Here is a 26,745-nt window from a genome sequence, read left to right as displayed (position 1 = left end):
CCGGTGGAAATGTCCAGCAGGACAGAACCAAATCTCACCTGGCTTTTCCTTCCTTGGGCCAATAGCCCCAGCAGGAAATGAAGAGTAGTCACCGATACGAAGGCTTCCCTCCTCCTTGTTTGGGCTGTGCTGGTAGATGCTTTCTGAGTCCTCTCCCTTTCAGCCTCTCCCTGCAGTGCACCCTGTTCACCATTTCCAGAGTCATCTTTGTAAAACTTTTTATCCTGTCTCGACCTTGCTCACAGTGACCCTCAGCGGTTTTTTTTGGCATGTTCTATGAAGTATAAAAGTTGTCACTCAAGGTCTTTAATGGTTTGTCCTCAAGCTGCCTTTCCATCTTTTATGTCTTACAACTTCCGTCTACTTGGTACATGAATCTTGAGTCAACTGAATTTTTGCCATACCGTTCACATATCCTGTGCTTTTCCCACCTCTTGTCTTCCGTTCCCACTTTTCTTACATGCTAGAATGCCGTGACTGGGATCTGACTGGAGAACTCCAGCTGGCTCAGAGAAAAGGATGTACCAAGATTGTACCTAAGCAGGTACGGTAAATTCACATAAACTCTAAATCCTCATATTTATAAATACAGTATGCAGAGTCCGCATGAGCCATTATTGGCTTTCTTCATTCCACATTGATGAGAGCCCGAACTTCAGGGTAGGCATCACAATAGAAAATGCAGTGCCTGTCCTGAAGGGGAGGATGAGGAGGCACAAGGGGGACTGTCAAAGGGACATGTCACCGACCGTCTTTGTGCTGCTGCTGGAACGTGTGCTGGGGAGCAGGGACAGAAACTGGGAGGGCTTCTGAGAAAAGGTGGCATTTCTGCCTGAGTCTTGAAGGAAGAATGATGTTAGCAGGCAGAAAAAAGGCAGCATCTCAGACAGAGGGCGTAACATGAATGTGATCACTGAAGGTCAAGGACGTGTGATCTTGGAGGGATAGTGAGAAGTGTGGAGGTGGCTTGGCTTGCATTGTATGTGTGTCTGTATTAAATTTCTGTCTTAGTTTGGGCTGCTATAATAAATTCCTGTGGACTGGTGGATTATACCAGCAGACGTTTATTTCTCACAGTTCTGGAGACCAGGAAGTTCAAGATCAAGGTGCCAGTTGATTAGATTTCTGGTGAGAGCCCTTTTCCTGGTTGGCACGTGATGTCATCTTGTGTCCTCACGTGGTGGTTGAGAGAGAGCTAGAGCTAGCTCTCTTCTTACAAGGATGCTAATCGCCTCCTGGGGCGATCCTCCTCCTGGCCTCATCTGAAGCTAATCACCGCCCAAAGGTCCCACCTCCTACTACCTACCATCACTTGAGGTGAGGGATTCAGCCCATGAATTTTGAGGAGATGCAAACATTCAGTCCCTAACGCTTTCTAATACTTGTGGCTCCAGGAGAAAGAATAAGCATTGAGAGGGAGAACTGTTTTTTCTACCAGTTACTTAGTGACCAAATGCAGAGAGTATTGAGAGGGCCAGAGGCCCCATCACCCACACTCTAAGCCAGAGACGTGATGCCCATCCCATTGAGATAAGAAATACCTTGGATTTCAAGAAGCCAGACAATTCATTTTTTTTAAATAATAATAAAGAAGACATTATATTCTATTTCTAACTTAACAGCATTTATAGTTGTTCAAATTTTGGTAAATTTTAGAAAAAAAGGCAGATTTTTGTTGAAAATAAACTTTTAAAAACTTAAATAAGATAAAGGCTTGCCAAAAATAGAGTACAACATGAGAAAAAAATAGAAAATGAATCATAAGTTGAGATGAATATAGACTATCCTGGTGCAAATATGTATACACTAGACACAATTGTTTTTTTAATGCCTAAAATATTTTAGGCTTTATATTTGCTTCCAATCCAGGGGGATTATATACATATTTTTTGAGAGATTTTATTTATTTATTGGGGAGAGAGAGCGTATGTGTGAGCAGGGGGAGCGTCAGGCAGAGGGAGAAGCAGATCCCTTCTGAGCAAGGAGCCTGATGCGGGACTTAATCCCAGGATCCTGGGATCCTGACCTGAGCAGAAGTCGGATACTTAACTGGCTGAGCCACCCAGGCGTCCCAGGGAGAGTATATTTTTATCAGGTCAATTTGCAAAGGTAGAATACCACCTTTTTTTGTTATGCGGTGATAGACCATTGCCCACCTAGGAGAGGGGGTTGCCTTTATTTTTACCTCTTTAATAAATGAGCCATTCATTCAACAGCAGCAGAACTTTCCAGTGCTATCCCTTGAGCAAAGGCCATGGTTAACATAGAAAGGATCTGCTAATAGACTTGTGTCAAAGAAGGCAAATTTGGTGACTTAGAAATTTTGCTTCCAAGATCCCTGAGACCCAGGCGCTCAGCAGGGCGTGCTCTGCGAAGGGCAGTATGTTGCTCCTGCGTGTTTGCACACAGGTTCCTTGCAGACCTGCAGGGGCGTGGCCTTAAACCAGGAAGGGCCAGAATCCCTGGGAGCTTTCCCTTCATAGTTGACTCTTCTCTTGGCAGCATATGTCACTAAAACACCATCTTTCCAGGAAAGGAAAAGGAAAGAAAGAGAAGAGGAGGGAGGGTGGGAGGACAGACTGAAATTTTTGTTACACTAAGCCAGACATTACTTTAGATAAAGTAGTAACAGAAATACAGCTTTATTTCTATAGGAAGTTGTACTTACAAAGCTGATCGTTAAAGCAGGAAGCTTGGCTTTTAGGGCTCTGTTGTAATCCGGGGTGGAAAAAAGTATCACCCAGATGGCTTTTGTAGGAGATTACTGACTGGTAATCCTTCCTTGTCCTAGAAGATTAAGTCCACCCTGGTGTAGTTGTGGTCAGCTGACTGGTTTAAGAAGAAAATTGTGGTTTCTTGTAATTGTGCCAGTGTCTGACATTTGCTTGAACTGTTTGTACATCTGGGAGATACTGCAGAACCTGGCCCTCCTTTGTTTACCAAAGAAGGCTCCGCTCCCCTGCGCCGGTCGCTCCACCGTTGACCGAAATTGACAGCAGGTGGTGAATAGAGCCCTAAGGTTGCTCCAGATAAGTCATTTATTAAACAGGCTTGCTTGTCCTAAGGGTGTGAAGGCTCTGAGAAAGAAATACCACTCCTGGGCCAGGAAGCCAGGATCTTCAAGCTCTGGGGTTGCATGGGACTATGACCAGAGTGGCACTCAACTGAAGGATACCAGACGGTTATAAAACGATGCGTCTTCCATTTGTCTGGAATGGATTGTAGAGAGATGGATTTTTATGAAGATTACCAGTCCCCGTTTGATTTTGACACAGGAGTGAACAAAAACTATCTTTACTTGTCTCCTAGTGGAAATTCGTCTCCGTCCGGATCACCTACTCTTCAGAAATGTGGTAACTATTAATTTTCTAAGGTTAAATTTGCTGTAACAAAACTTGGACACAACCGGGGTTTGCTTGGCTTTAAAATTATTAGTGTCACGGTGTTTCTGTGTTGAAACTAGTGAAACAAAGCTGTTGGCAGAATCGAAGCAGAGAGAGATGGCTCGTTCAATATTTAGAATATGTTTATTTATACATAAAACAGGAACTTTGATTTTAAAGGTGGTACTCTTGATATGAACACTAGAGTTCTTCTGATCACTTTGAGTTCATTGAGCTGATAAATCACAAAAAAGGGAGAATCTGAAGGTCTTTGCTTGTTGCCTTCTATGTGTAATTTATTAAGCCCCCCCCACCCCAATTTTGTCTTTGTTAAAATGAGGCTTAGGCATCTAAAGCCCTGACGACATTTAAGGCCCTACTAGTGGACGTCCTGGATTTTGTTCTGGAATCCTGAGCGTAGCAGACAGACAAATACTTAAGCAAGAGATTTTGTTTTTAAATAGAAGAACTCGGCGCCTAGGTGGCTCCGTCGGTTGAGCAACTACCTTCAGCTCATGTCATGATCCTGGAGTCTCAGGATGGAGTCTCGCATCCGGCTCCCTGCTCAGTGGGGAGTCTGCTTCTCCCTCTGACCCTCCCCCTTCTCGTGCTCTCCCTCTTACTCTCTCTCAAATAAATAAATAGAATCTTTAAAAAAAAAAAAGCTCAGTGTTGCTGTACCTTGGGAAGCAGTCATTCCTTCACAGGGGCCAGTATGACCTCCTTCTGAAGCCCGGGTACCGGCAGGGAGCGTCTTAGTTTCTCTGCACAAGGCAGTAGGAGGCTGGAAGCAGCCTGAGCACATCTTCCAGGCCCGTTCTCTCATTCTGTGGCGAAAGCCTGGAGACCCCTAGATGACCTGCTCTGTAACTTGCCAGGAGTAAGCAGATTTTCCTAGAAGTTAATTTTTTCCTTATTAATGAAGAATAGGTTACAGTGTGCTCTTTTTAAGTTTACAAGGTGGGTAATTGAGAAGGAATCGGTAAAGGATACAGCAGGAAACCTGCGTGTATTTTCGGTTGTATACTTAATTGCTGACAGTAGAGAGAGTGCTGAAGCTACGTTCCTCTAACCTTTGGTTGCAGCCGTGGCTACCTTTGGGGTATAGTTTGGATTTCCTGGCAGGGAAAAATGTTGAAGATACCAGGTTAGAGCTGGTTTCTAGAAGTGGGGACTGGGAGGCAGCCGTTAGAGGTCTGCCGGGAAGGCCTGTCCCCTGCTGCCCTTCCCCTGTCCCCAGGTCCCACCTTGGACCTCTGTAATATAGGGGATCTCCCCTATGCCTGGCCCCTAAAAGGATGACATCATCCATTCTAACTTCTAAATCCTACATACAGAAAATGCCTCAAGAGCAACACACGGGGCGGGGTGGGTGGGGTGCGCCTGGCTGGCTCAGTCGGTTAAGGGGCTGCCTTCTGCTCAGGTCAGGATCCCAGGGTCCTGGGATTGAGCCCGGCATCGGGCTCCTTGCTCAGGGGGGAGCCTGCTTCTCCCTCTGCCTGCCGCTCCCCCTGCTTGTGTGTGCTCGCGCTCTTTCTCTCTCTCTCTGAAATCAATCAATCTTTAAAAAAAAAAAAAACAACACACAGTAGGGAATTGGAGCTGGATGACAGAGTAAAGCCCAGGTGACAAGGGACCATGGAAGCAGAGGCCGCAGTTCTGTCACTTCAGGTAGATCTTGGTGATCAGTGTGTGAGGGTTTGAGATTCGTGGAAGGATTTACCTAGCTTGTTCTAGTTCTCTTCTATTCTCCTTGTATCTCTTTTCACCTCCTTTCACTTTTCCCAGCTGCAACAATTGCTGCCTTTGGATGTTTTCTGTTAAAAATAAAACAGTTGGGAAAGTTGAAGATGTCTCCAGGCAAATTTCAAACAATTGTCTTTCCAATTCCTAGTAGCAATCTGTAGGAGTCTGGGCTCATGATATTAAAAACAAAATTATTAAAAAAAAAAAAACAAGTGAACAACAAATACTAAAAACAAACTCATGTACCCACTAGTGCTCAAGTTTAGCAGTTTGCTTTAATTGGAAAAAAGGAGGGGGAGGGAGCATTAAACAGAAACCACTCAAAGCAGTCATTTAGTAAGAACATGGTGATTCTAAAATAACCAAATAAAAGAGGATCTAGAACAGTAATCAGCAGGCTCTGTGCCCTGGACCCCTCAGGGCACAAGAAACCTGCCAGTCTGTTTGAACATCAAGCATGAGGTGTAGATGGAGGGAATACTATGTCTTGGGTGCGTTTGTACTCTTTGTATTTCTAAATAGGAGCTCTTAGGACAGATACATTATAAATACATTTAAAAGTTCATGTGGCTTTTGGTCACTATGCATTTTCTTTTTTCCTCTTTTTTTAAAAAAAGATTTATTTTAGAGAGAGCTAGCGGGCTGGGGTTGGGGGGAGCAGAGGGAGAGGGAGGGAGAATTCCATGCAGACTCTGCACTAAGCGCAGAACTCTCTGCAGGGCTCAATCTCACAACCCTGAGATCACGATCTGAGCTGAAATCAAGAGTCGACTGCTAACGGACTGAGCTATCCAGCCACCCCACTGTTCATTTTCTTAATCAGCTGACAAGTTTTGCACAAAAGGGACTGATGTTAAAAGGAATCCTACTCAGAAGGGTTGGGAACACTGATCTGAAAAACATATTCTTTGATATTTATCCAGGCCATCATGGGGCAAATGAGAAAGTAATGAGATTTAATCTGTGGGCAGAATGTTCCTACGAAGCAGTCTGAGTGAAGGAGAGAATGAGGGCCAGTGGCTGGAACAAAGAGAGGTCTTTTATTAGGGATTTTTAAACTCTTTGATACAACCAACCACATTCAGAGCACCTTATACGTCTTGACCCACCCAAAACCCTCATCAATACAAATATCAATAACCGAAGCAGAATTCTGTGAAAACAGAATTTATCTTGCCTCTTCGTGATGTACTCTGATATCTTACACTGTTCCATTTGTTCTTTTTAAAATGCTCATTTGGTACCGCTAAATGGGTTTCACAGCCCATGGTTTGAAAAACTGACTTATAATTTTCAGAATCTGGGATGTAAGTTCCCTTAGGGATGTTAGTCTTTTTTGATCACGGTTCTTCCCTACCACCTGAAATAGTGCTTGACATCTGTGGCTCAACAAATACTTGATGAATGAAGGAGTGAGTGAGTGAGTGAATGAAATGAAACTGACGAGGACTAATTCACACTCTAGTTTGTTTTCCAGGTGTGAACATCGAGGCTGAGAGGTGTGGTGAAGCCCCCACATCACAAAGCTCAGTTAGCCCCCACTGGGTCTCACACTCCATCCGTCAGTCCTCAAGCCAGCGTTTTTCTGTTTTTTTGATCACACTCTCTTGGCCTCTTTGGTGACGGGTATTACAGAACAGGTTCATCATTCCAGGTGTAATCTTTCCTCCGTCATGGGCTTTACCGTGGGGGGTAGTGTATGTGTGTGGATTCTTGGCGTGTACGTCCATTCCGTCTTTGCCCTTGCCAGTCAGCACAGCACAGGTCTCTCAGCTAGTGTCCTTTGTCGCGCTTTCTCTTCCCTTCGTGAGCACCTACAAAGATAATTTCCCAAGCCCTCTTTATGTAGAACCACTCTTCCTCTTGACATTTTTTTTAATGTACGGAAAGATGCAGCCCTGTTGTATAAAACACCTTTGGTTATTTCTGGTGACTTCAGGAAATAGGAACAGGAGCCATTTAAAAATCTGACATTTTAGTTTTATGCTGTCATATTTGAAACTCTAAAAACACTGAAAAAAATCAAACTGGAGTTCTCTTAGCTCAGAGTCCTGCTTTTCATTCTGTTTTATTACCCTTTTTGGTTTCTACTCTGTTGTCATTCTGATTTCTTTTTAGGGAAGTCATTATTCTCGAAAGTTATGCGTAATTGTGAAGGTCTTAAATAGCAAATGTATGGTTTATAAAATAAAAATCAGAGCAGAATCCAAGTTACGAGGAACTTCCTTATTCCTGCAGAGGAAATTTAAGAATGGAAGTGACTTCCTCCCTGGGGATCCCCAAATTTCTCCATGGCTGACCTTTGATCTCTCTTTTGTGGAGTGCCCTAGTTTCTCATTTTACACTTGATTGGGGTTGGGAGGACAGATGGTTCTGAAGTTATCAGCTGAAGGTCCTCCCCCCCCCTTTTTTTTAAGATGGGAAGAGATTTAAGGGTCAGTTTAGGAATTTTTGGAGAAGGTGAGTAAAGCATTTGAAAATACTGATGTGTTCTGCCTTTGTGATCTTTCCTTCCTCCTCCATTCTTTTTGATGAAGTTTTGAGAGGGTGACCTTTTTGGGTAGGAGGTTGACCTCTGTTCAGGGCCCTGCTTTCAGAGGTGAGCCTCCAGAGCGCTCTAGGCCCATCTGGGTCCCAGTTTTCTTTCCCTTTTGGCCCTAGTGCTGCCCACCTACCCCCCTCAGCCTACTTCCATTCCTCTTCAGTGGCCCTGATGCTGCCCAGATAATCTCCTGGGTTCTGGTTCTTGCCCCAGATGGAGTGGGTCGAGTTTCCTCAGCTTTTTGCTCCTTGCTGCCTTGAGGGATGACAATTACTTGACTCCTTTTTTCTCTCCTACTGTTGTATTGTTACCACTGCGGGTGAATATGGGAAAATTATATCCTTAAGAAATACAAAGTTTTCGGGCGCCTGGGTGGCTCAGTTGGTTAAGCGACTGCCTTCGGCTCAGGTCATGATCCTGGAGTCCCTGGATTGAGTCCCGCATCGGGCTCCCTGCTCGGCAGGGAGTCTGCTTCTCCCTCTGACCCTCCCCCCTCTCATGTGCTCTCTCTCATTCTCGCTCTCTCAAATAAATAAATAAATCTTTAAAAAAAAAAAAAAAAGAAATATAAAGTTTTCATGGCCTGTGCTACTGCATCTCTTTCTTCTGAAGATAATCTGTGTCAAATAGCAGGTGTCAGATACTCCCTTGCCTTAAGTCAGTGGTTTCCAACCTAGGGCAGTTTTGCCCCCTGCAGGCATTCTGGCTGCGGCTAGAGCCAAGCTGATTCGGAGATGATTCTGGTTGTCACAATTGCAGTTGGCTTTGGGGAGGAAGGGGGGCATGCCCCCATGCCACGTGGGGTGATGCACAGGACAGCCCCCACCACAAAGAATTAACCTGCTCAAAATGCCCCTCATGCTGTGGTTGAGAAGCCCTGTGTTAAGTAGATCCTTTGTTTTTAGAATTTCTTTTCTTTTTTTTTTTTAAAGATTTTATTTATTTATTTGAGAGAGAATGAGAGAGAGTGAGTACATGAGAGGGGGGAGGTCAGAGGGAGAAGCAGACTCCCTGCCGAGCAGGGAGCCCGATGCGGGACTCGATCCAGGGACTCCAGGATCATGACCTGAGCCGAAGGCAGTCGCTTAACAAACTGAGCCACCCAGGCGCCCGTTTTTAGAATGTCTTTTTTTTTTAAAGATTTTATTTATTTGACAGAGAGAGAGACCGCGAGAGAGGGAACACAAGCTGGGGGAGTGGGAGAGGGAGAAGCAGGCTTCCCGCTGAGCAGGGAGCCCGATGCGGGTCTCGATCCCAGGACCCTGGGACCATGACCTGAGCCCAAGGCAGACGCTTAATGACTGAGCCACCCAGGCGCCCCTAGAATGTCTTAAAAGAGAGAAGGGTCTCGCTTGTTTAGGATCTTACTTTGTTGTGGGGACCTCCAAATATTCCCCTGACTCTGCTGGGATTTTATTACATTCAGAAACGGAGAAGATCCAGAGAGTAGGAGCCCCAACCACAGACTTATACTAGGAAAAATAGCTTTGTCTTCTGACCTTTTTGTTCAGTACCACTAAAGACATTTCGAACTATATGTTGTATCTCTAGGTTTAAAAAGGCACACATTTCCTCTTGCTTGTGCTTAAGTAAAACAGTCCTTAGAGACTGAAGTTTCTTATTCCTACCCTGGTCCTAAAGCCATTGTTGCCTCTTTAAAGATTCTGTGAGAGAGGTGTATACAGTTTTATTTCCTAGAGAAGCTTCTAGGGCTCAGTTATACTCTATCTACCAAATTCTCTGCTATTTAAGCCCAGTGTTAACTAAATAGCAGGTATCTTAGACTCCTCCTCTGCAACTTCTTCCCTTCTAACTGCATATCTTGGGAGCAGCTGACATCATATTCTTCCCTCTGTAATATCACTAGTGCCCCCCCATAACCCCCCCCATAAAAGCATGGTGCTTTCGTCTGTGAACACACTTTGTAACGTGAAGGTATATGACCTCCAAATGTAACAATCTTTGTGTAGATTATGTATGAGACAAGTTGTATTTCTTTAGAAAAATTTCATGTGTTTTATTTTTTTATTTTATTAAAAAAATTTTTTTTAAGTTTTATGTCTGTTTTATTTTTATTTTTATTTTTTTTTTAAGATTTTATTTATTTATTTGAGAGAGAGAGAATGAGAGACAGAGAGCATGAGAGGGAGGAGGGTCAGAGGGAGAAGCAGACTCCCCGCCGAGCAGGGAGCCCGATGCGGGACTCGATCCCGGGACTCCAGGATCATGACCTGAGCTGAAGGCAGTCGCTTAACCAACTGAGCCACCCAGGCGCCCTTATGTCTGTTTTAAATAGAAAAACCTGTGTAGGTGAAAGCAGTGAAGTGAGAGTGAGATATAAAAAGCTCGAGATACAAGTAGACAGTGAAGGGAGACCGAGTTCTTATCTCTCTAACTCAGCTGTGTACCTTCCTGTAATTGATTTATTCAGAGAGTGCTAATGAGCATCTGTGTACCAGATACCTCGCTGGGCTGAAGTTGCGGGATTAGAACACAGTGCTAAGGTCAGATGTCGCCCAGCCCAGCAGGCTGTGTTCTTTTTTTTTAAAAGATTTTATTTATTTATTTGACAGAGAGAGACACAGCGAGAGGGAACACAAGCAGGGGGAGTGGGAGAGGGAGAAGTAGGCTTCCTGCCGAACAGGGAGCCCGATGCGGGGCTCGATCCCAGGACCCTGGGATCATGACCTGAGCCGAAGGCAGATGCTTAACAACTGGGCCACCCAGGCACCCGCAGGCTGTGTACTAAGTACAGTAGACATTACAGAGTGTTATACCCAGAGCAGGGCCTGGGGTCCAGGGAAAGCCTCCAAGAGCAGGAGACACTTAAAACTGATTTATTGAAATGAATGGGATTTGGAAATAAGCAGGGGGTTTCCAGAAGAGAAAATAACATGTGCAAAGACACTTAAAAAAGAAAAAAAGAGCATGATTTGGAAAGAGATGATGGAGGTTGTTGTACAACATTGTGAATGTCATTCATACCACTGAATTGTATGCTTAAAAATGGGTTAGGATGGCAACTTTTATTTTTTAAATTTTATTTTATTTTATTTTTTTATTTTTTTAAAGATTTTATTTATTTATTCATGAGAGAGAGAGAGAGAGGCAGAGGGAGAAGCAGGCTCCCAAGGAGCAGGGAGCCCGATGCGGGACTTGATCCCAGAACGCTGGGATCATGACCTGAGCCGAAGGCAGACGCTTAACCATCTGAGCCACCCAGGCGCCCTAAATTTTATTTTAATATATTAATCACCATACATTACATCATTAGTTTTTGATGTAGTGTTCCATGATTCATTGTTTGCGTATAACACCCAGTGCTCCATTCAGTACGTGCCCTCTTTAATACCCATCACCAGGCTAACCCATCCCCTCACCCACCCACCCCCGTCCCCTCTAGAACCCTCAGTTTTTTTCTCAGAGTCCACAGTCTCTCATGGTTCGTCTCCCCCTCCAATTTCCCCCCCTTCATTTTTCCCTTCCTAATATCTTCTTCTTCTTCTTCTTTTTTTTTTAATATATAATGTTATTATTTGTTTCAAAAGTACAGGTCTGTGATTCAACAGTCTTGCACACTTCACAGTGCTCACCATAGCACATACCCCCCCCAATGTCAGGATGGCAACTTTTATGTTGTGTATTTAACCACACAAAAAATAAAATGGGCAAAAAAATGTATGGGAGGCACTTTATTTTCCTTTTTGAATTAATACCTTACTTTAAAAAAAAAGCATGTCTTCGTAGGAACTGCAGGTTGGAAGATGCAGTGAGTTGTGTTGGGCAGTAAGGGTAATAGCGGGAGATGGAGAGGTGGGCTCCAGATTGTCAAGAGCAAGAGCTTTACTGGGAAGTGGGAAGCCCCAGAAGGATTTAAGGCAAGGGAGTGCCGTGGTCAGAGTCATACCTTAGAAGTTCACTCTGGTGGCAGGGTAGTGAATGGATTGGAGGGACAGACACCATTAGGGAGCTTTAGGGGCAAGAATCTGAGCAAGAAATTGCAAGAGCCCGAATCAAGGCAGGAGTGGTGAGTTTGGAGGGGAGGCATGAAGTAGATGCCTGGGAGAGTGAGATGAAGCCATATCTCAGGGGTAAGAAAAATCTGGGGAGGTATCACAGGAGAGGAGATTTCAGACCGGGGTTCAGTGCTGATGCCTTGGAGACGTCAAATGACGTCATGATTGACAGCTGTCATGTTGAAGATGCAGAGGAGAGGCGGATGCCAGGTGACCGGGGTTAAAGAGAGACGGGAAGGGCGCCTGGGTGGCTCAGATGGTTGAGCGTCTACCTTCGGCTCAGGTCATGGTCCCAGCGTCCTGGGATCGAGTCCCGCATCGGGCTCCCTGCTCTTTGGGAGCCTGCTTCTCCCTCTGCCTCTCTCTCTCTCTGTCTCTCATGAATAAATAAATAAAAATCTTTAATAAAAAAAAAAAGAGAGAGAGATGGGAAATGAGGGGACCTGTGAGCCATGCTTCATGGAAGAGGAGACAGGAAGTAACTGGGCCGACTTGTAGCACATGGAAAAGTGGGGCAATAGCGCATCCTTACTGAACATCTACTGTCTGCCCACTCTCCCTGTTCATAATCCTTTACACTGTTCTTACAAAAACCTGGAGAGCCAGGTGGTATTGCGTGCGTGTTGTTTTTTAAATACGTAATGGGTTTTTTTTGGGGGGGGGCTGGTTTCCTAGGGCTGCCGTGACAAAGTGCTCTAAATTGAGTGACTTAAAACAACAGATATGTGTTCTGTCTCTGTTCTGGAGGCTGGAAGTCCAAAATGAAGGTGTCAGCGGTGCTCCTTCTGTAGGGAAATCCTTCCTTGCCTCATCCTAGCTCGTGGTGGTTGCTGGCAATCCTGACGTTCTGTGCCTTGCAGCTGTGTCCCTCCCGTCTGCCTCCGTTATCACGGGGAGTGGTCCCTGGGCCTCTGTGTGCCTGTATGTTTCCGTGTTGTTCTCTCTGGGTTTCTGTGTCTAAATTTCCTTCTTCTTATAAGGACACATTGGATTAGGACCCACCTTAAATTACTGTGATTTCATCTTGGCTATATTTGCAAAAACCTGTTTCCAAGTGAAAACACATTTGCAGGTCCTGGGGGTTAGGAAATGAAATGTATCTTTTGGGGGGACACAAGTCAACCTACAGAGCCATCTAATTTCAAAGTTCATGCTTTATCTACTCTTTAAAAAAATCCCCGACCCCAATGTCCTCATCTTATTGAATAAAGTGTTTAAGTAACATGATGCAAAATTTTTTCAGATCATTATATGAAAATGGCTAAAAAGTTTTTAAATGATAGTTGTAGAAAGTCTTGAGGAGAAGCAGTTGGTCTTAAATTGGGTACAAGGTCAAAGGTGAACCGAAGGGAAATGTTTGGGTGCCTGCTCCAGGGTGCGGTGGCCTGGGCTGCATCCATAGCACCTGAGCAGAAAGGTACTCACCAAACTCAAAATCATGCCTTAATTTTAATTGTAGGTTCAAAATTTGTATTTAAAAAAGGCTTTTTGGGGGGCGCCTGGGTGGCTCAGTCGTTAAGCGTCTGCCTTCGGCTCAGGTCATGATCCCAGCGTCCTGGGATCGAGTCCCACATTGGGCTCCCTGCTCCATGGGAAGCCTGCTTCTCCCTCTGCCACTCCTCCTGCTTGTGTTCCCTCTCTCGCTGTGTCTCTCTCTTCAAATAAATAAAATCTTTAAAAAAAAAAACAAAACTTTTTTGCTTCTTTTTCTGGTTGAAATTTTTGGGAGTATATGTCGAATAGGGGGGGTATGCATGGGAAAGTAAAGAGGAACTTCATTTGAATAAATCTTTAACCAGTAAATCAGTTCAAATAAAGCATTACCATTTACTCTGTTCTTGGCACCATGAGTACCGAGATGAAAAGACAAGGATGTTGACTTCAGGACTTTATAGTCTGGACTTAGGGACATATTCAAGACTGAAATCTTTTTCCATTCTTCCTTGTTCTTTCCCACCATGCTTGCTCATCACACACATTTCCACTGCAGCCAAAGACCCAAGCACTTCGTTTTCCTCACATTACTAATAAGTTCTCAGAAGTGTGGAGTATTATATTTCATCTCTTCCAAGACACTATGGATTTTAGGATGTACCATTATAATTTGTTCATTAAGGGGAGAAATTGCTGCAAGTTGAAAGATTAAGAGACATTGCTTTAATTTTACTTAAAATTTTTTATGCTTATTAACATTCTTTTCGGTTTATTCAGACGTATATGTTGACCATAACACTCCTGTGCATATTTTTTAGAGTAAACCAACTTAGAGTTTTCCTGAAACACCTTCCCGTGCATTTCCTAACTTACTGGAATTGCTTTTCAACTGGGAATAATCCATGTCTTGCTTTATTTTCCTCCCACACAATGTTGTGATGCAGACTTTCTTGAAAGAGAGGTCTGTGATGTTCTCAGTCCCTGACACCCATTTTGCCAATTTTGGAGCATGTTTACAGGTGACAAACAACTATGCCACAAGGACTGCTTAACCGATTGCCTGTTCAGTGCATCTCGAGTTCAAAGTTGTAAATATAAAGGAAAAAATTGTGTCTTAGGATTGATGGGGCGTGACCTCCCGGTCTCTGTTCATCTTCCCTGTCACTCCCCTGGCAGTGGGACTCTCACCTGGGCACCTAGCCATTTGCCTGTTGGTCAGTGGGCTCCAGGCTCTCTCTGCTACGTAACTCGAGAGGGGAGACAGGCAAACTCTTTGCACAACTACAGGAATTATGGAGGTGGCTAAAATAGGAACAACCAGAAGGAACAAATTAGCCCCAGTTTTCTGTCACTAGGGCTCTACAGTTGTATCCATGACTTTTTTTTTTTTAAGATTTTATTTATTTGACAGAGAGAGACATAGCAAGAGAGGGAACACAAACAGGGGGACTGGTAGAGGGAGAAGCAGGCTTCCTATGGAGCAGGGAGCCCAATGTGGGGCTTGATCCCAGGACCCTGGGATCATGACCTGAGCAGAACGCAGATGCTTAACGACTGAGCAACCCAGGCGCATCCGTGACTTTCAGCCAGGAATCCACATGGGTTCTTACACCCTCGGGGGATGTTGGAAGTCCCTCCCCAGCCCTCTGCTTCCAGCTTGCCCTTCGTCCTCCCTGCTCCCTGGAATTTCTCTAAGAAAAAGTATTTGTGAAGGAGCAAGAGTTTGGAGTCCGAAAAACCTGCATTTTAATCTCACCTGTGATTCTGGGCAGATTACTAACCTCAGAGGGTCTCTCTTTCCTAGTGGAGATAAATTGTACTCCTTTCATCAGGTGTTGGTTCTAAGATTTTTTTTTCAGAATGAGATAATGTGAATCTCCCTGGTTGGTGGATTAGACCTCAATAAATATTAATATGTTGTTCCTCTTGGCATCTTTTAAAAACAGTTTTCTATCAGATTCTGAGGAGAACTATTAAAATTAATGATCGAATAAGAATTTTTTTGGCGTACTTATGGTTTAAGTAAGTATATGTTAAAATGCTCCTGCTTCCCAACTTGTGAATGAGAAGTTAATATTTTTTTTCTCCCCAAAGCCACACTCTGCCTCTACAATAAATATTACACTCTTCCTGAACATAGGGGGAAATTGGATAATATCTAGAAAAACTTCTAGGGCTCCAAGTTTGGAGAAACTATACATTTGGAAGGGAAGAGATTGCTTTTGTCCTACTCTGCCAGGTTCTTTTCCTTTGTACAGAGTCTTAATTACTATTGCTTCTAGATCTCTTACAAGTCTGAGCTTCAGCCCCCTACTCTTGTCTTCATTTGTCCTTTGGAGATACTGATTTTAAGCCTATACTTTCAGATCGAGCTGTCTAGGTTCAAAATTGTAACCCCACTATACATTCAGGTGTGTTACCATGGGCAAGTTGCTTAACCTTGGTAAGCTTCGTTTCCTCCCGGAACTGGTAGATCTCCGCATCACAGAAGTGGTGGACGTAAATGATACCATGTATTTGGACCACTTAGTTCTGATTTGAATATACATAGAATGCACTCTGTGGTGGTGGCTGTGGTTATTAATAATTTTCCTAAGTCGTGACTGTCATGTTTTGCCAGTGATTTTGGTATCTGCCTTTCTGTTCTTCCTTTGTGTTCTTCATTTTACATCCCCCAACCCTCCGTTTGATTACCCTTAAACAGTGGCCCCATGGTGTAATGGTTAGCACTCTGGACTTTGATTACCCTTAAACAAACAACACCTTAAAATTTGAACGTTGATAATTTGCTGCCACCTACAGGCTAATATGGGAAAAACAAAACCTGTAATTACTAAGTTACTAATGATTCTGAATATAAAATCTCAAGGTCATCTTGGAAGTCCTGAAGCCAACTGTGGACAACTACATGATCCCCTTTTCTGAGAAATTTATGTTCCCTAGTAGCCTAACTAAATACTTGAATAGTATCAGAATCCCCCTAGATTCTTTCTGGAATTGGGCAGCTGTGCAATAAAGTGCTATTAGTAATTAGATATTACATTTTTCCCCTTAAGCAGATTCGCAAGCTAGTATTTATTAAAAAGCATGAAAGAGCCTTTGTATTTTAAGGCATGGTTTAGCACCAGAGTTTTGTTGGATTTTTTTTTTTTTTTTTTTTTGAGCCCTGTTCTGGTTGGAGACTTGAGAAGTCTGAACAAAACCTTAAAAATAAAACAAAGAATATTTATAATCAACTCTGTTGTGGTTCTTCCTATATTGTGTTATATGATTGCTCCATATACTCCTCTCCCATCCTCAGTCTCATACTCTCTTGTCACATGATCTGGCATAGGGGATGCATTTGCAAGCATACACGGGCCCTTCTCAGTGATTTCTGATAGTACATACCTTATCCACAGTTCGATTTGGCTGGGGTTGGAGTATGAGGGTTCCAGTGGCAGATACCAGGGCCCAGTAAGGCCTGTGTGCTAAACGACGGGGTTGAATTTTGTCTGGAAAACAACAGGGAACCCACCACTAAAGGATTGTAAGCTGGAGAGTGACATGATCAGATTTCTGTTCTGTCTCTAAGACAGAAGTCTTACTTGGGCAGTCTGAAGATATTTTAGAGGGGGCCTACAGAAGCAATTACTCACTGAGCTTTTCCATCTACCGATTGTACCCGTCACATACTGTCTGTGCATTAGAAGGCTTAATCATATTCTGTTTCCCACTCCGGTTTGTTTTTGAATTGTCTTATTTGTACTACTTTTACTCCTTTAACAGTTCTGTAAACACCTTTCAGGTAGGCACTGTTTTGGTGCTGTTACGCTCATGCTGTTATAATTATTAGGTGCCATTAGCGGTTAATATGCGATAGACCCTGTAACAGATGGCTTCGTACCTTTTACACAGTGGGCATACAGGTTGTGTCATTGATTCATATACTTCCTTTAGGTTTGCCGTGGCGCTGGCTGCTTGTTGAACAGCGTCGTTATTCTCCCTCCTGCCTTTCCACCTGCCTGTGAAGTCTGTCTTCCGCTGCCTGGCATTTTGATCTGGGCAGGATGCCATGTCCCTGCTATGGCTGAACTAGCGCTTCTCAGAAATGGACATGGGGGTGGTGGGGGTCTGCGATTGCTGTAACGCCCACTGGCAGAAAGAGGCGAAGAGCAGGAAAAGGAGAGACCTTTCTCTGGTTCCCTACGCCAAAAATCTGTTGCCAGAGGAGACTGTGAAAACACAGACCTCTGTGACAGGGGGATGCATGGGCAGGACTATGACTAGGATAAGGCAAGTGAGGCCAGCAGCCACCTGCCTGAGTTTGTAAAATTTAAGGGGGCACCCAGATGCTCTGCAGTCAAGACCAATAGTATGTTAATGCAATTTTCAGAAAAATCAAAATGAAAGCATGATAAACAAAATACTAAACTTTTAAACAGAGACAAGATCGGGAATGGTACTGTGCAAAGCCGTTTTGGAGCCTGAGGCAGAAGGAAAAGTCATTGATACTGAGCCTATTTAAAATTTTGATATTTTGTTCATTATAGATTCTTTGAATTAACTTTGATTTTTTAAAAAAATATTGCATTGAAGTATTAAAATTATTTATATCGAGTTTTTGGTGCCATCTTAAATTTTACACCCAAGGTTTTGGGGGGTGCTTGTTGACTTCACCCTAGCCTTGTGCATGGGTGGTTAGGCAGCAGAGAAGAGAGTCGTTGAGGGCCAAATGCCTCCTTGGCCACTCAAGAAGTACCAGGTTCTTCAGTGTGAAGGACTCATAGTGGTTGGCTCTATTCCAGGGGAGTGACTGTGCCTAGTTGATCTTAAATAATGTGGAAAACTTCTGTGTTGCTGTTGGTCATTTCTTTTTTTTTTTTAAAGATTTTTTAATTTATTTGACAGAGAGAGACATGAGAGAGGGAACACAAGCAGTGGGAGTGGGAGAGGGAGAAGCAGGCTTCCCACCCAGCCGGGAGCCTGATGCGGGGCTCGATCCCAGGACCCTGGGATCATGACCTGAGCCGAAGGCAGCCGATTAATGACTGAGCCACCCAGGCGCCCCGCTGTTGGTCATTTCTGTATACATTACAACTTTTCAGGGTTATCTGGATGAGATATATAGTTTTTTGTTTTGTTTTGTTTTTGTTTTTTTTTAAGCTACGGGAGTTTCCTACCTCCACTAACAATGGAAAGAAATGTAATACAATTTCTTTTTTTTTTTTAATAAAATTTCTGTAGGTATTGAGTTTGTTCAGCTCTTGACTGAGATTAAATGCTGGATTTGATTAGCAGAGGAAGCTAGAGACATTTACAAATCCCTTGTTAGTGTGAATTATTAGTCATGCTGATTTACTAGGGTGTAGCATTTAAAGCCTTGGCAAGATCCCACTCTTGGCCTCTTAACTCTTCTACTTTGCAGTAACTATATTGTGACTGAGCAAAAGAACAAGCTATGTGAATGCTCTCTTTTCTAAATTCATATTTTGGCAGAGTATAATTGGGTGGTTTTTAGTGGTAGCTGAGACTTTTCTTTTGTCCTTTGCAGGAAGAGCCGGGTCATTTGAAGGTACAGAAGGTTGATGTATGGGTCCAGTCTAATTGGTTTTTATTCTCGCTGGGGTGGTGGAGGAGCCTAAAGGAGAATTTTACTTAGCTCTCATACCTTACAGACTTTTTTTTTTTTTTTAAATCCCCAACAAGGTCTGCTGAGAACAGACCCAGTACCTGAGGAAGGAGAAGATGTTGCTGCTACGATCAGTGCCACAGAGACCCTGTCAGAGGAGGAGCAAGAAGAGCTAAGAAGAGAACTGGCAAAGGTAAAGAAGCATTCCTTTTGGAACTTCATGCTTTGCACGTACAATGCCATTTGTGTTTCTAAAGCACATGGTAACATCTCATCCTCTGTTCCAGGGGAGAGAAAGCAACATATATTTACTTGTCCTAGAGGTCTGGAGTGGGGGAGAAGAAATAGAAGAGCGTGATAATCGGTTTCTTTTTATATGAAAAAAGGTATCTAAGGGGTGAAGTGGGTCTGAGAAGTAGGATGTGAAGGAGGAAACGAGAGGAGCCCTAGTGAATATCACCTGAGGGGCTGCACTAGGTCTAGTGCACTTGGCTTTTCAGCTGCATCAGTGGCTTTGTTCTCTCCCCTTTGCTGTGTTGTGGATATAGGTGGGCACTTGGAACCTTCTTTCCCTCCCTTCCTTTCTCTCTTTTTCTTGAAATTAACCATTTAAAAGTGCACAACTCCATGGCAGTGGGCACTTTCAGTCTTCTGCTGCTGTCACCTCTGTGTCGTTTCCATCACACCCAAGGGAGACCCACACTCATTAAACTGGCATCCTCATTCGCCCTTCCCTCATCCCCTGGCAGCAATAACCTGCTTTATGCCTTGTCTCTATGGCTTTACTTACTCTGGATATTTTATTTAAAAGGAATCGTATATGTTACTTTTTGTATGTGGCCTCTTTCACTTGGTGTAGTGTTTTTGAGGTTCATTCTTATAGCATGTATTGTGTATTGGTACTTTACTATGTTTTTAAAAGATTTCATTTATTTATTTATTTGAGAGAGAGCACGTGTGCAAACATGATCTAGGGGGAGGGGCAGAAGGGGAGGGAGAGGGACAAGCAGACTCTGTGCTGCACCCGGAGCCCTACGCAGGGCTTGATCCCACGACCCTGAGATCATGACCTGAGCCGAAATCAAAAGCTGGTTGGATGTAGGGGCGCCTGGGTGGCTCAGTTGGTTAAGCGACTGCCTTCGGCTCGGGTCATGATCCTGGAGTCCCGGGATCGAGTCCCGCATCGGGCTCCCTGCTCAGCAGGGGGTCTGCTTCTCCCTCTGACCCTCCCCCCTCTCATGTACTCGCTCTCTCTCATTCTCTCTCTCTCAAATAAATAAAATCTTAAAAAAAAAATAAATAAAGCACAATAGAAAATAACAGTTTCCGGGCGCCTGGGTGGGTCAGATGGTTAAGCGACTGCCTTCGGCTCAGGTCATGATCCTGGAGTCCTGGGATCGAGTCCCGCATCGGGCTCCCTGCTCGGCGGGGAGTCTGCTTCTCCCTCTGACCCTCCTCCGTCTCATGCTCTCTGTCTCTCATTCTCTCTGTCTCAAATAAAATAAATAAAATCTTTAAAAAAAAAAAGCTGGTTGGATGCTCAACCGACCGAGCAACCCAGGAGCCCCTGGTATTTTATTATTTCTTATGGTTGAATGATAGTCCATTATATGTATCTACCATATTTTGTTTATCTGTTTGTGTGTTGATGGATGTTTGGGTGGTTTCTACATTTTTACTGTTGTAGATACTGAGCTAGGAACATTTGTATAAAAAAAGTATTTGTTTGAACACCTGTTTTTAGTTCCTTTGGGTATATACCTAGAACTGGAATTGCCGCAGCAAATGGTAATTCCATGTTTAACTTTTTTGGGGAACCACCAAACTGTTTCCCAGAGCAAGGACACCGTTTTTCATCCCAGTCAGCAATTTCTCTACATATTTGCCAACATTTGTTATTTTCTGTCTTTCTGATTATGACCATCCTAGTGATTGTTAAGTGGTATGTCATTATAGTTTTGATTTGTATTTCCCTAGTGACCAGTGATATTGAGCCTTCACGTGCTTATTAGCCATTTGTCTGTCTTCTTTGGAGAAATGACTATTCAAATCCTTTGCCCAGTTTTTCTTTTAATTGTTTTATTTTTTTTAAAGATTTTATTTATTTATTTTGACAGAGAGGCAACAGAAGCAGGGGGAATGGGAGAGGGAGAAGCAGGCTTCCCCCTGAGCAGAGAGCCTGACATGAGCTCAATTCCAGGACCCTGGGATCATGATGTGAGCCGGAGGCAGACGCTTAACGACTGAGCCACCCAGGCGCCCCTTCTTTTAATTGTTTTTGTTTGTTTTCTTTTTCTTTTTTTTTTTTTTTAAGATTTTATTTATTTATTTGAGAGAGAGAATGAGATAGAGCATGAGAGGGGGGAGGGTCAGAGGGAGAAGCAGACTCCCCGCCGAGCAGGGAGCCCGATGCGGGACTCGATCCTGTGACTCCAGGATCATGACCTGAGCCGAAGGCAGTCGCTTAACCAACTGAGCCACCCAGGCGCCCCTGTTTTTGTTTGTTTTCTGTTGTTGTTGTTCTTGTTGAGATATAAGAGCTCTTTGCATATTCTGGATATTAGACCCTTATCAGATACATGATTAGCAAATATTCTATTCTCTATGTTGTTTTTTCACTTTCTTGATAGTATCTTAATGCATGTAAGTTTTAAGTTTTGATGAAATCTAATTTTTCTTTAGTTGCTGGTGCTTTTGGTGTTATATCCAAGAATCCCATTTCCAAAGCTCAGAGCATGAAGATTTACCCCTATGTTTTCTTCTAAGATTTTTAGCTCTTATATTTAAGCCTTTGATCTATTTCAAGTTAATTTTTATTTATGGTTTGTGGTAGAGGTCCAACTTTTTTCTTTTGCATGTAAATATTTAGTTTTCCCAGTGCCCTTTGTTGAAGATACTACCTTCAGTGAATGCTCTTGGCATCCTTGTGAAAAATCAATTGCCATTGATATAAAGGTTTACTTCTGGACCTACAGTTCTATTACATTCATCTCTGTGTTTATCCTTCTGAGAGTACCACACCATTTTGATTACTATAGCTTTGTAGTAATTTTGAAATTTATTCTTTTTCAAAATTGTTATTTAGGGTCCTTTGCAATTTCTTATGAATTTTGGAATCTACTTTTCTACCCACGAAATGTGCCCTTGGGATTTTGATAAGGCTTTTATTGAATCTGTAGGTTGATGTAGGGGAGTATTGGCATCTTAGCAATATGAAGTCTTCCAATCATTGAACATGGAATATCTTTCCATTTATTTAAGATGTCTTTAATTTTGCTTTTAGCTGTGTTTTGTAGTTTTCAGTGTACAAGTCTTATATTTCCTTACATTTATTCCTAAGTATTTTATCCATATGTTATGGATACTAGGTCCTTATCAGATATATTCTTTGTGCTTTAAAGGTCATTCTTTTATATATATATATATTTCTCCTATTTTAAAAATGTGTGTATTTTATATATATAATATGTAATGTATATGTTGAATTAAAGAATGATAGCTATGATGTGTTGAGCTAGGTATGTTGGCAGCACAATCTAACCAACAAAGGTGGGGAATGCACTGGGTCATGTATTGTTCAGTAAGATTTATAGTGGTCTTTCTCTTCAACTGTCATTAGGGAAAGGAAACTTCAGGGAAGTGTCAAGGGGTATTTATCTTTTAAGTCTGTTCTTTGGAGTATATGAAAAGTTGGAGTTGGGGTAGAGAAGGAGGTAATGGAAAGCTAATAGTGTGCAAAGAGAATTAGCCAGTAAACTGAGAAGTGGAGCCTGAAGACCTGGGCTTGAAATTCTGGTTCCTGCATTATTAGTTTGATGACTTAGGGCAAATCATTTAATTTACTTGATTTTGAACCTCATTCATTCATTGTTGCCTTTTTCTTTTCATATTCCACTTAAATGTGACTTCCAAAACTGGTACAGAATGAGAGGTCCTGTCTGACAAGCACAGAGGATTATTTTTGTACTGGACCTACCTTCTAATTAATGCCCTCTTAAGAACTGTTTGTTGGGGCACCTGGGTGGCTCAGTTGGTTAAGCATCTGCCTTTGGCTCAGGTCATGATCCCAGGGTCCTGGAATCGGGCCCCACATCAGGCCCTGCATCAGGCCCTGCATCATCCAGTTCCCTGCTCAGCTGGGAGCCTGCTTCTCCCTCTCCCTCTGCCCCTCCCCTCTGCTTGTGCACGCTCTCTCTCTCTCCCTTTCCCGCTCTCTGTCTCTCTCGTGCTCTCAAATAAATAAAAATAAAATCTTAAAAAAAAAACAGCTATGTTTGTTTTGCTAGCCACTTCACATTTGATTTATTCTTCTCTCCTTTTGTTGAGTACTATTTTTCTTCATTTTGTGTTCTGTAAAGATTTAATCAGCAGTGAAGACAGTTTATTTAACAACGCTATATGTTGTTTTTATTTATTTTATTTTTTTAAAATTATTTATTCGGGGAGGGAAGGAGCAGAGAGAGAGGGACAAGCAAACTCTTGTCAACGTTGGGGCTCGATATCAGGACCCTGAGATCATGCATGACCTAAGCCGAAACCAAGATTTGGACACTTAACCAACTGAGCCAACCAGGCGCCCCCACTATATATTGTTTTCAAAGGCCATGCTGTCTTTGGAATCATAGAAGTGTGAGAGCGAGGCTGAGAATATGGCTTTGCAACAAGCCAAGAGAAGCCATCTTTCTTAAGGGTCTTGAATATTAATGACCGTCCCACTTTTTCAACTTCCTGGGACAGAAGGTCTCTTCCCAGTGAGCTCTCTTTGTCCTGGTGGGTCTGCCTCTTGCTCTCTGTTTTTCTGACTCGGGCTTTTCTTCTGCTAAGTCATTTTCTGTTCTCCCTAGCTTCTGCTTGGAGTTTTGGCCTCCTCAAATATTTTTAAGCTTCCATATCTCCTCATCTCACTGTGCCCTACCTGTACTTTAGGGCTTCTTTATCCAAGTCTTTCTAGCTTCTACTCCCAGTGTTATCTCAGTTTCTCAAACTGGATTCCTGAATGAGAGAAACCATGATTAGTGGAGCATCTTTTTACAGCAGGCACATCACTGGGTGGTAGCCACTCGATTGGTTGGCTGTCCTTGGGTCAGGGGCTTACCTCTCTAACTGTCCAGCTAAGGCTGGTCGGTCAGCATCAAGGGGTCCATGCGGGACTTCTGTGGGGCTCTCTGGGGGAGACAGTTTGATTTGTTTATGGCTGTGGCTTTGGCAGGCCCTGGGACAGACATTTCCAGTATAAACTCATATGAAATGTACAGGAAGGTTGGATTTCGATTTGGCTTGGCTGTGCATGTTTTAGGGGAGAGTGGTTTGATTTGGTACACAAATATGAGTTCTGTGGGCATTCAAGTGGAAGTGTCCATCTGGAAATGCAGACCAGGGGTCAGAAGAGTGGATGTTAGAATAATTTGAATATTATCTGCGTGGAGGTTTGAGCCCTCAGCTTCCATGAGATAGCAGAGTAAGGAAGTATAGAGAGAGAGGAGAAGACTGAGGACAACTCAAGATAGAAATAAAAAGAAGAGAAAAGACTCTTGATTTCAGCTCAGGTAATGACCTCAGGGTTGTGAGATGGAGCCCCATGTCAGGCTCTGCACTGGGTATGGAGCCTGCTTGAGATTCTCTCTCTCCCTCCGCCCCTCTCCCCCCACTTACATGCTCTCTCTCTCCAAAAAAAAAAAAAAAAAAGAAGAGAAAAGAGAAGCTCTATAGGAGAGATCGGCATGTAACCAGTTTACTTAACAACATGCTATATGTTGGTTTTTTGTTTTTGTTTTTTAAAAATTTTATTCATTTGAGAGAGAAAAAGCACAAGCAGGGGGAGAGGCAGAGGGAGAGGGAGAAGCAGACCCCCTACTGAGCTGGGAGCCTGACATGGGGTTCGATCCCAGGACCTGGAGATCATGACCTGAGCTGAAAGCAGACGCTTAACCCTCTGAGCCACCCAGGTGCCCCGCTATATGTTGTTTTTAAAGAGACAGATAAATGAATCAAAAAATGGTTTTAAACGACTCTAGAATTTTGAGCACAGTTTGGCATTAATAATCTTCACTTATTGAATGACTCTTGCTGTATTTTTACCCCACCCCCTTCCTCATAGGTAGAAGAAGAAATCCAGACTCTGTCTCAAGTGTTAGCAGCCAAAGAGAAACATCTAGCAGAGATCAAACGGAAACTTGGGATCAATTCACTACAGGAACTAAAACAGAACATTGCCAAAGGCTGGCAGGATGTGACAGCAACATCTGCGTACGTTCCCTTGATCGTACCTTTTTCTAGAGAATGTAAAGGACACTTTTGCTCCTTTTGTCTGGGCGGGAGAATTGAAAGGGGATGAGGATGCTCCTGCAACTTTTCTTTGTACTACACAGGGCTCTCCCCGCCCAGTCCTCAAGTGTACCTGACTCTTCTCTAACTCTGGTCTTCCACACTGTTCTAGGGGATAGAAAGAAAACCCAGCCTCGTCTGTGAGTTGAAGTAATAACAAATAAGTTCCAACAGTGTTGTATATTGACTTGCCAAAAATGTGTCACGTAGTCCTCAAAATGACCAAATAGGGTGGGAGGTGAGGTAGCCTGAGATAAGGAAACAGGATCAGGTAAGGTTTGAGGTCACAAAACTCAAAAATGTGGGGGGCAGGATTCGAACTCCGGGTTGACCAAGTACAGAGCCAAGTCTTCCTTCATCTGCTCTATACGTAGCATAAGACTCTTGGCTCATCGCCTCTCATAGGTGCTGGTGGCAGAAGCCCCTTAATCTTCTTGTCTTTTTGATTACACAGATTTTGATATGGCATTATCACGATGCAGTTTTGTTTCCCAGCACCAGGAGGAGCAAGCTTCTAGGAACAGATTCTGAAGTGTGTTCTTTGTCATTTGTATTTTGAGTCCCCGGTGCTGAGCTTGTGACCAGCAGCAGTGAGGCTGACGGCATCCTGACAGGACAGCACTAGGGTGTCCATTCCCTTTGAGCCACTTTCTACCCGCAGAAGTCCAGGAAATGATTCTTTGTGTATCACCATAAACTTTTTGTTTTAGTGTTTCATCTTGATGGGATAAGTAAAAATGCCTGAGCATTCCTTTCTATAACGTGAGGATCTTAACCTCTTTGTGGCTACCATATTCGTTTGTTTTTATTTTCCCTTCACTGATCCCTGGGTAGATGGGGAGAGGGAGGTGGTAATGCTAGCTTTATGTCCTAGCAAATATCACACTCAAGTCATTTTGAGTGTCGCAGCTTATACGTACTCTGCCAAGAGTCTACAAGTCCTTATTTGGTAGCTCTGCAGACATGCAAAAAAAAAAAAAAAAAAATTCTTTATAGTCCATATAATTTATTTGAATAATAAGGTACACATGAGCCTTACCTTGCTTCTGGTCCCTTTTTAGGAGATACAGTTATAAAAGGCATGTGAGGAATTTGATTTCATTTTTGTTTTGTTTGGCTTCAGTGGAAGAGAGTAAGAGGTATAATTTCTTTCAGCCTCTGGCTCATTTTCATCTTTTCTCCATGAATGTTTTTGCCCTGTATCCTGATTTCCTTGGCCCTGCACCCTGATTTCCTTGGCCCTGCCTTTATAGGCATCTGTCTATGTGGCCATCCTAGGGAACTGCTGAAGACAGCACCCGAATGAGGGGTAAGGAGCAGGCGAGTTGATGATGCCCACCTGGTGATTGTGAAGGAGTTTGGATGTTGTAAAAAAAAATTTGTTTAATTTTTGAGCGCTTTCCAAGAGCTGGTGATTGTGCTTTAAATAACTGCTATTAGAAAAGGTTAGCTTAACTTTTCTTTGTTCTTTTATAATTCAATGTAGATACAAAAAGACATCTGAAACCTTATCTCAGGCTGGACAGAAGGCGTCAGCTGCTTTCTCATCTGTTGGATCAGTCATCACCAAAAAGCTGGAAGATGTAAAGTATGTCCTCATTTCTCCTTGCTTATTAAGTAGCTGAGGCAAATTAAAGTATGTTGTGGTTGCATTTATTTCCCGACTTGGGCTGTGGATAATGCTGGATT

The 26,745-nt window shown here is 43.1% G+C and overlaps 1 protein-coding gene across 4 annotated transcripts in view; it reads left to right on the top strand.

Moving 5' to 3' along the window:
- The window catches only part of TPD52 (tumor protein D52), a 109,180-nt gene that overhangs the window by 65,437 nt on the left and 16,998 nt on the right, over positions 1–26,745 (top strand). For 2 of the 4 annotated variants that reach the window (XM_035011410.1, XM_035011411.1), the window contains exons 2-4: positions 18,810–18,925; positions 24,830–24,978; positions 26,543–26,644. In XM_035011410.1, the coding sequence (XP_034867301.1) occupies positions 18,810–18,925; positions 24,830–24,978; positions 26,543–26,644 (367 nt within the window). Of the gene's footprint in view, positions 1–2,156; positions 3,354–18,809; positions 18,926–24,829; positions 24,979–26,542; positions 26,645–26,745 lie in introns of those variants that run through there. The other 2 variants (XM_035011413.1, XM_035011414.1) reach the window with 2 other exon arrangements.

This window comes from Mirounga leonina, unplaced genomic scaffold (genome assembly GCF_011800145.1).
Source record: "Mirounga leonina isolate KUSES-001 unplaced genomic scaffold, KU_Mleo_1.0 Mir_165, whole genome shotgun sequence".
NCBI lineage: Eukaryota > Metazoa > Chordata > Mammalia > Carnivora > Phocidae > Mirounga > Mirounga leonina.
Note: the sequence above shows the minus strand (reverse complement) of the source record. Positions and strands in the feature narration are given on the sequence as shown.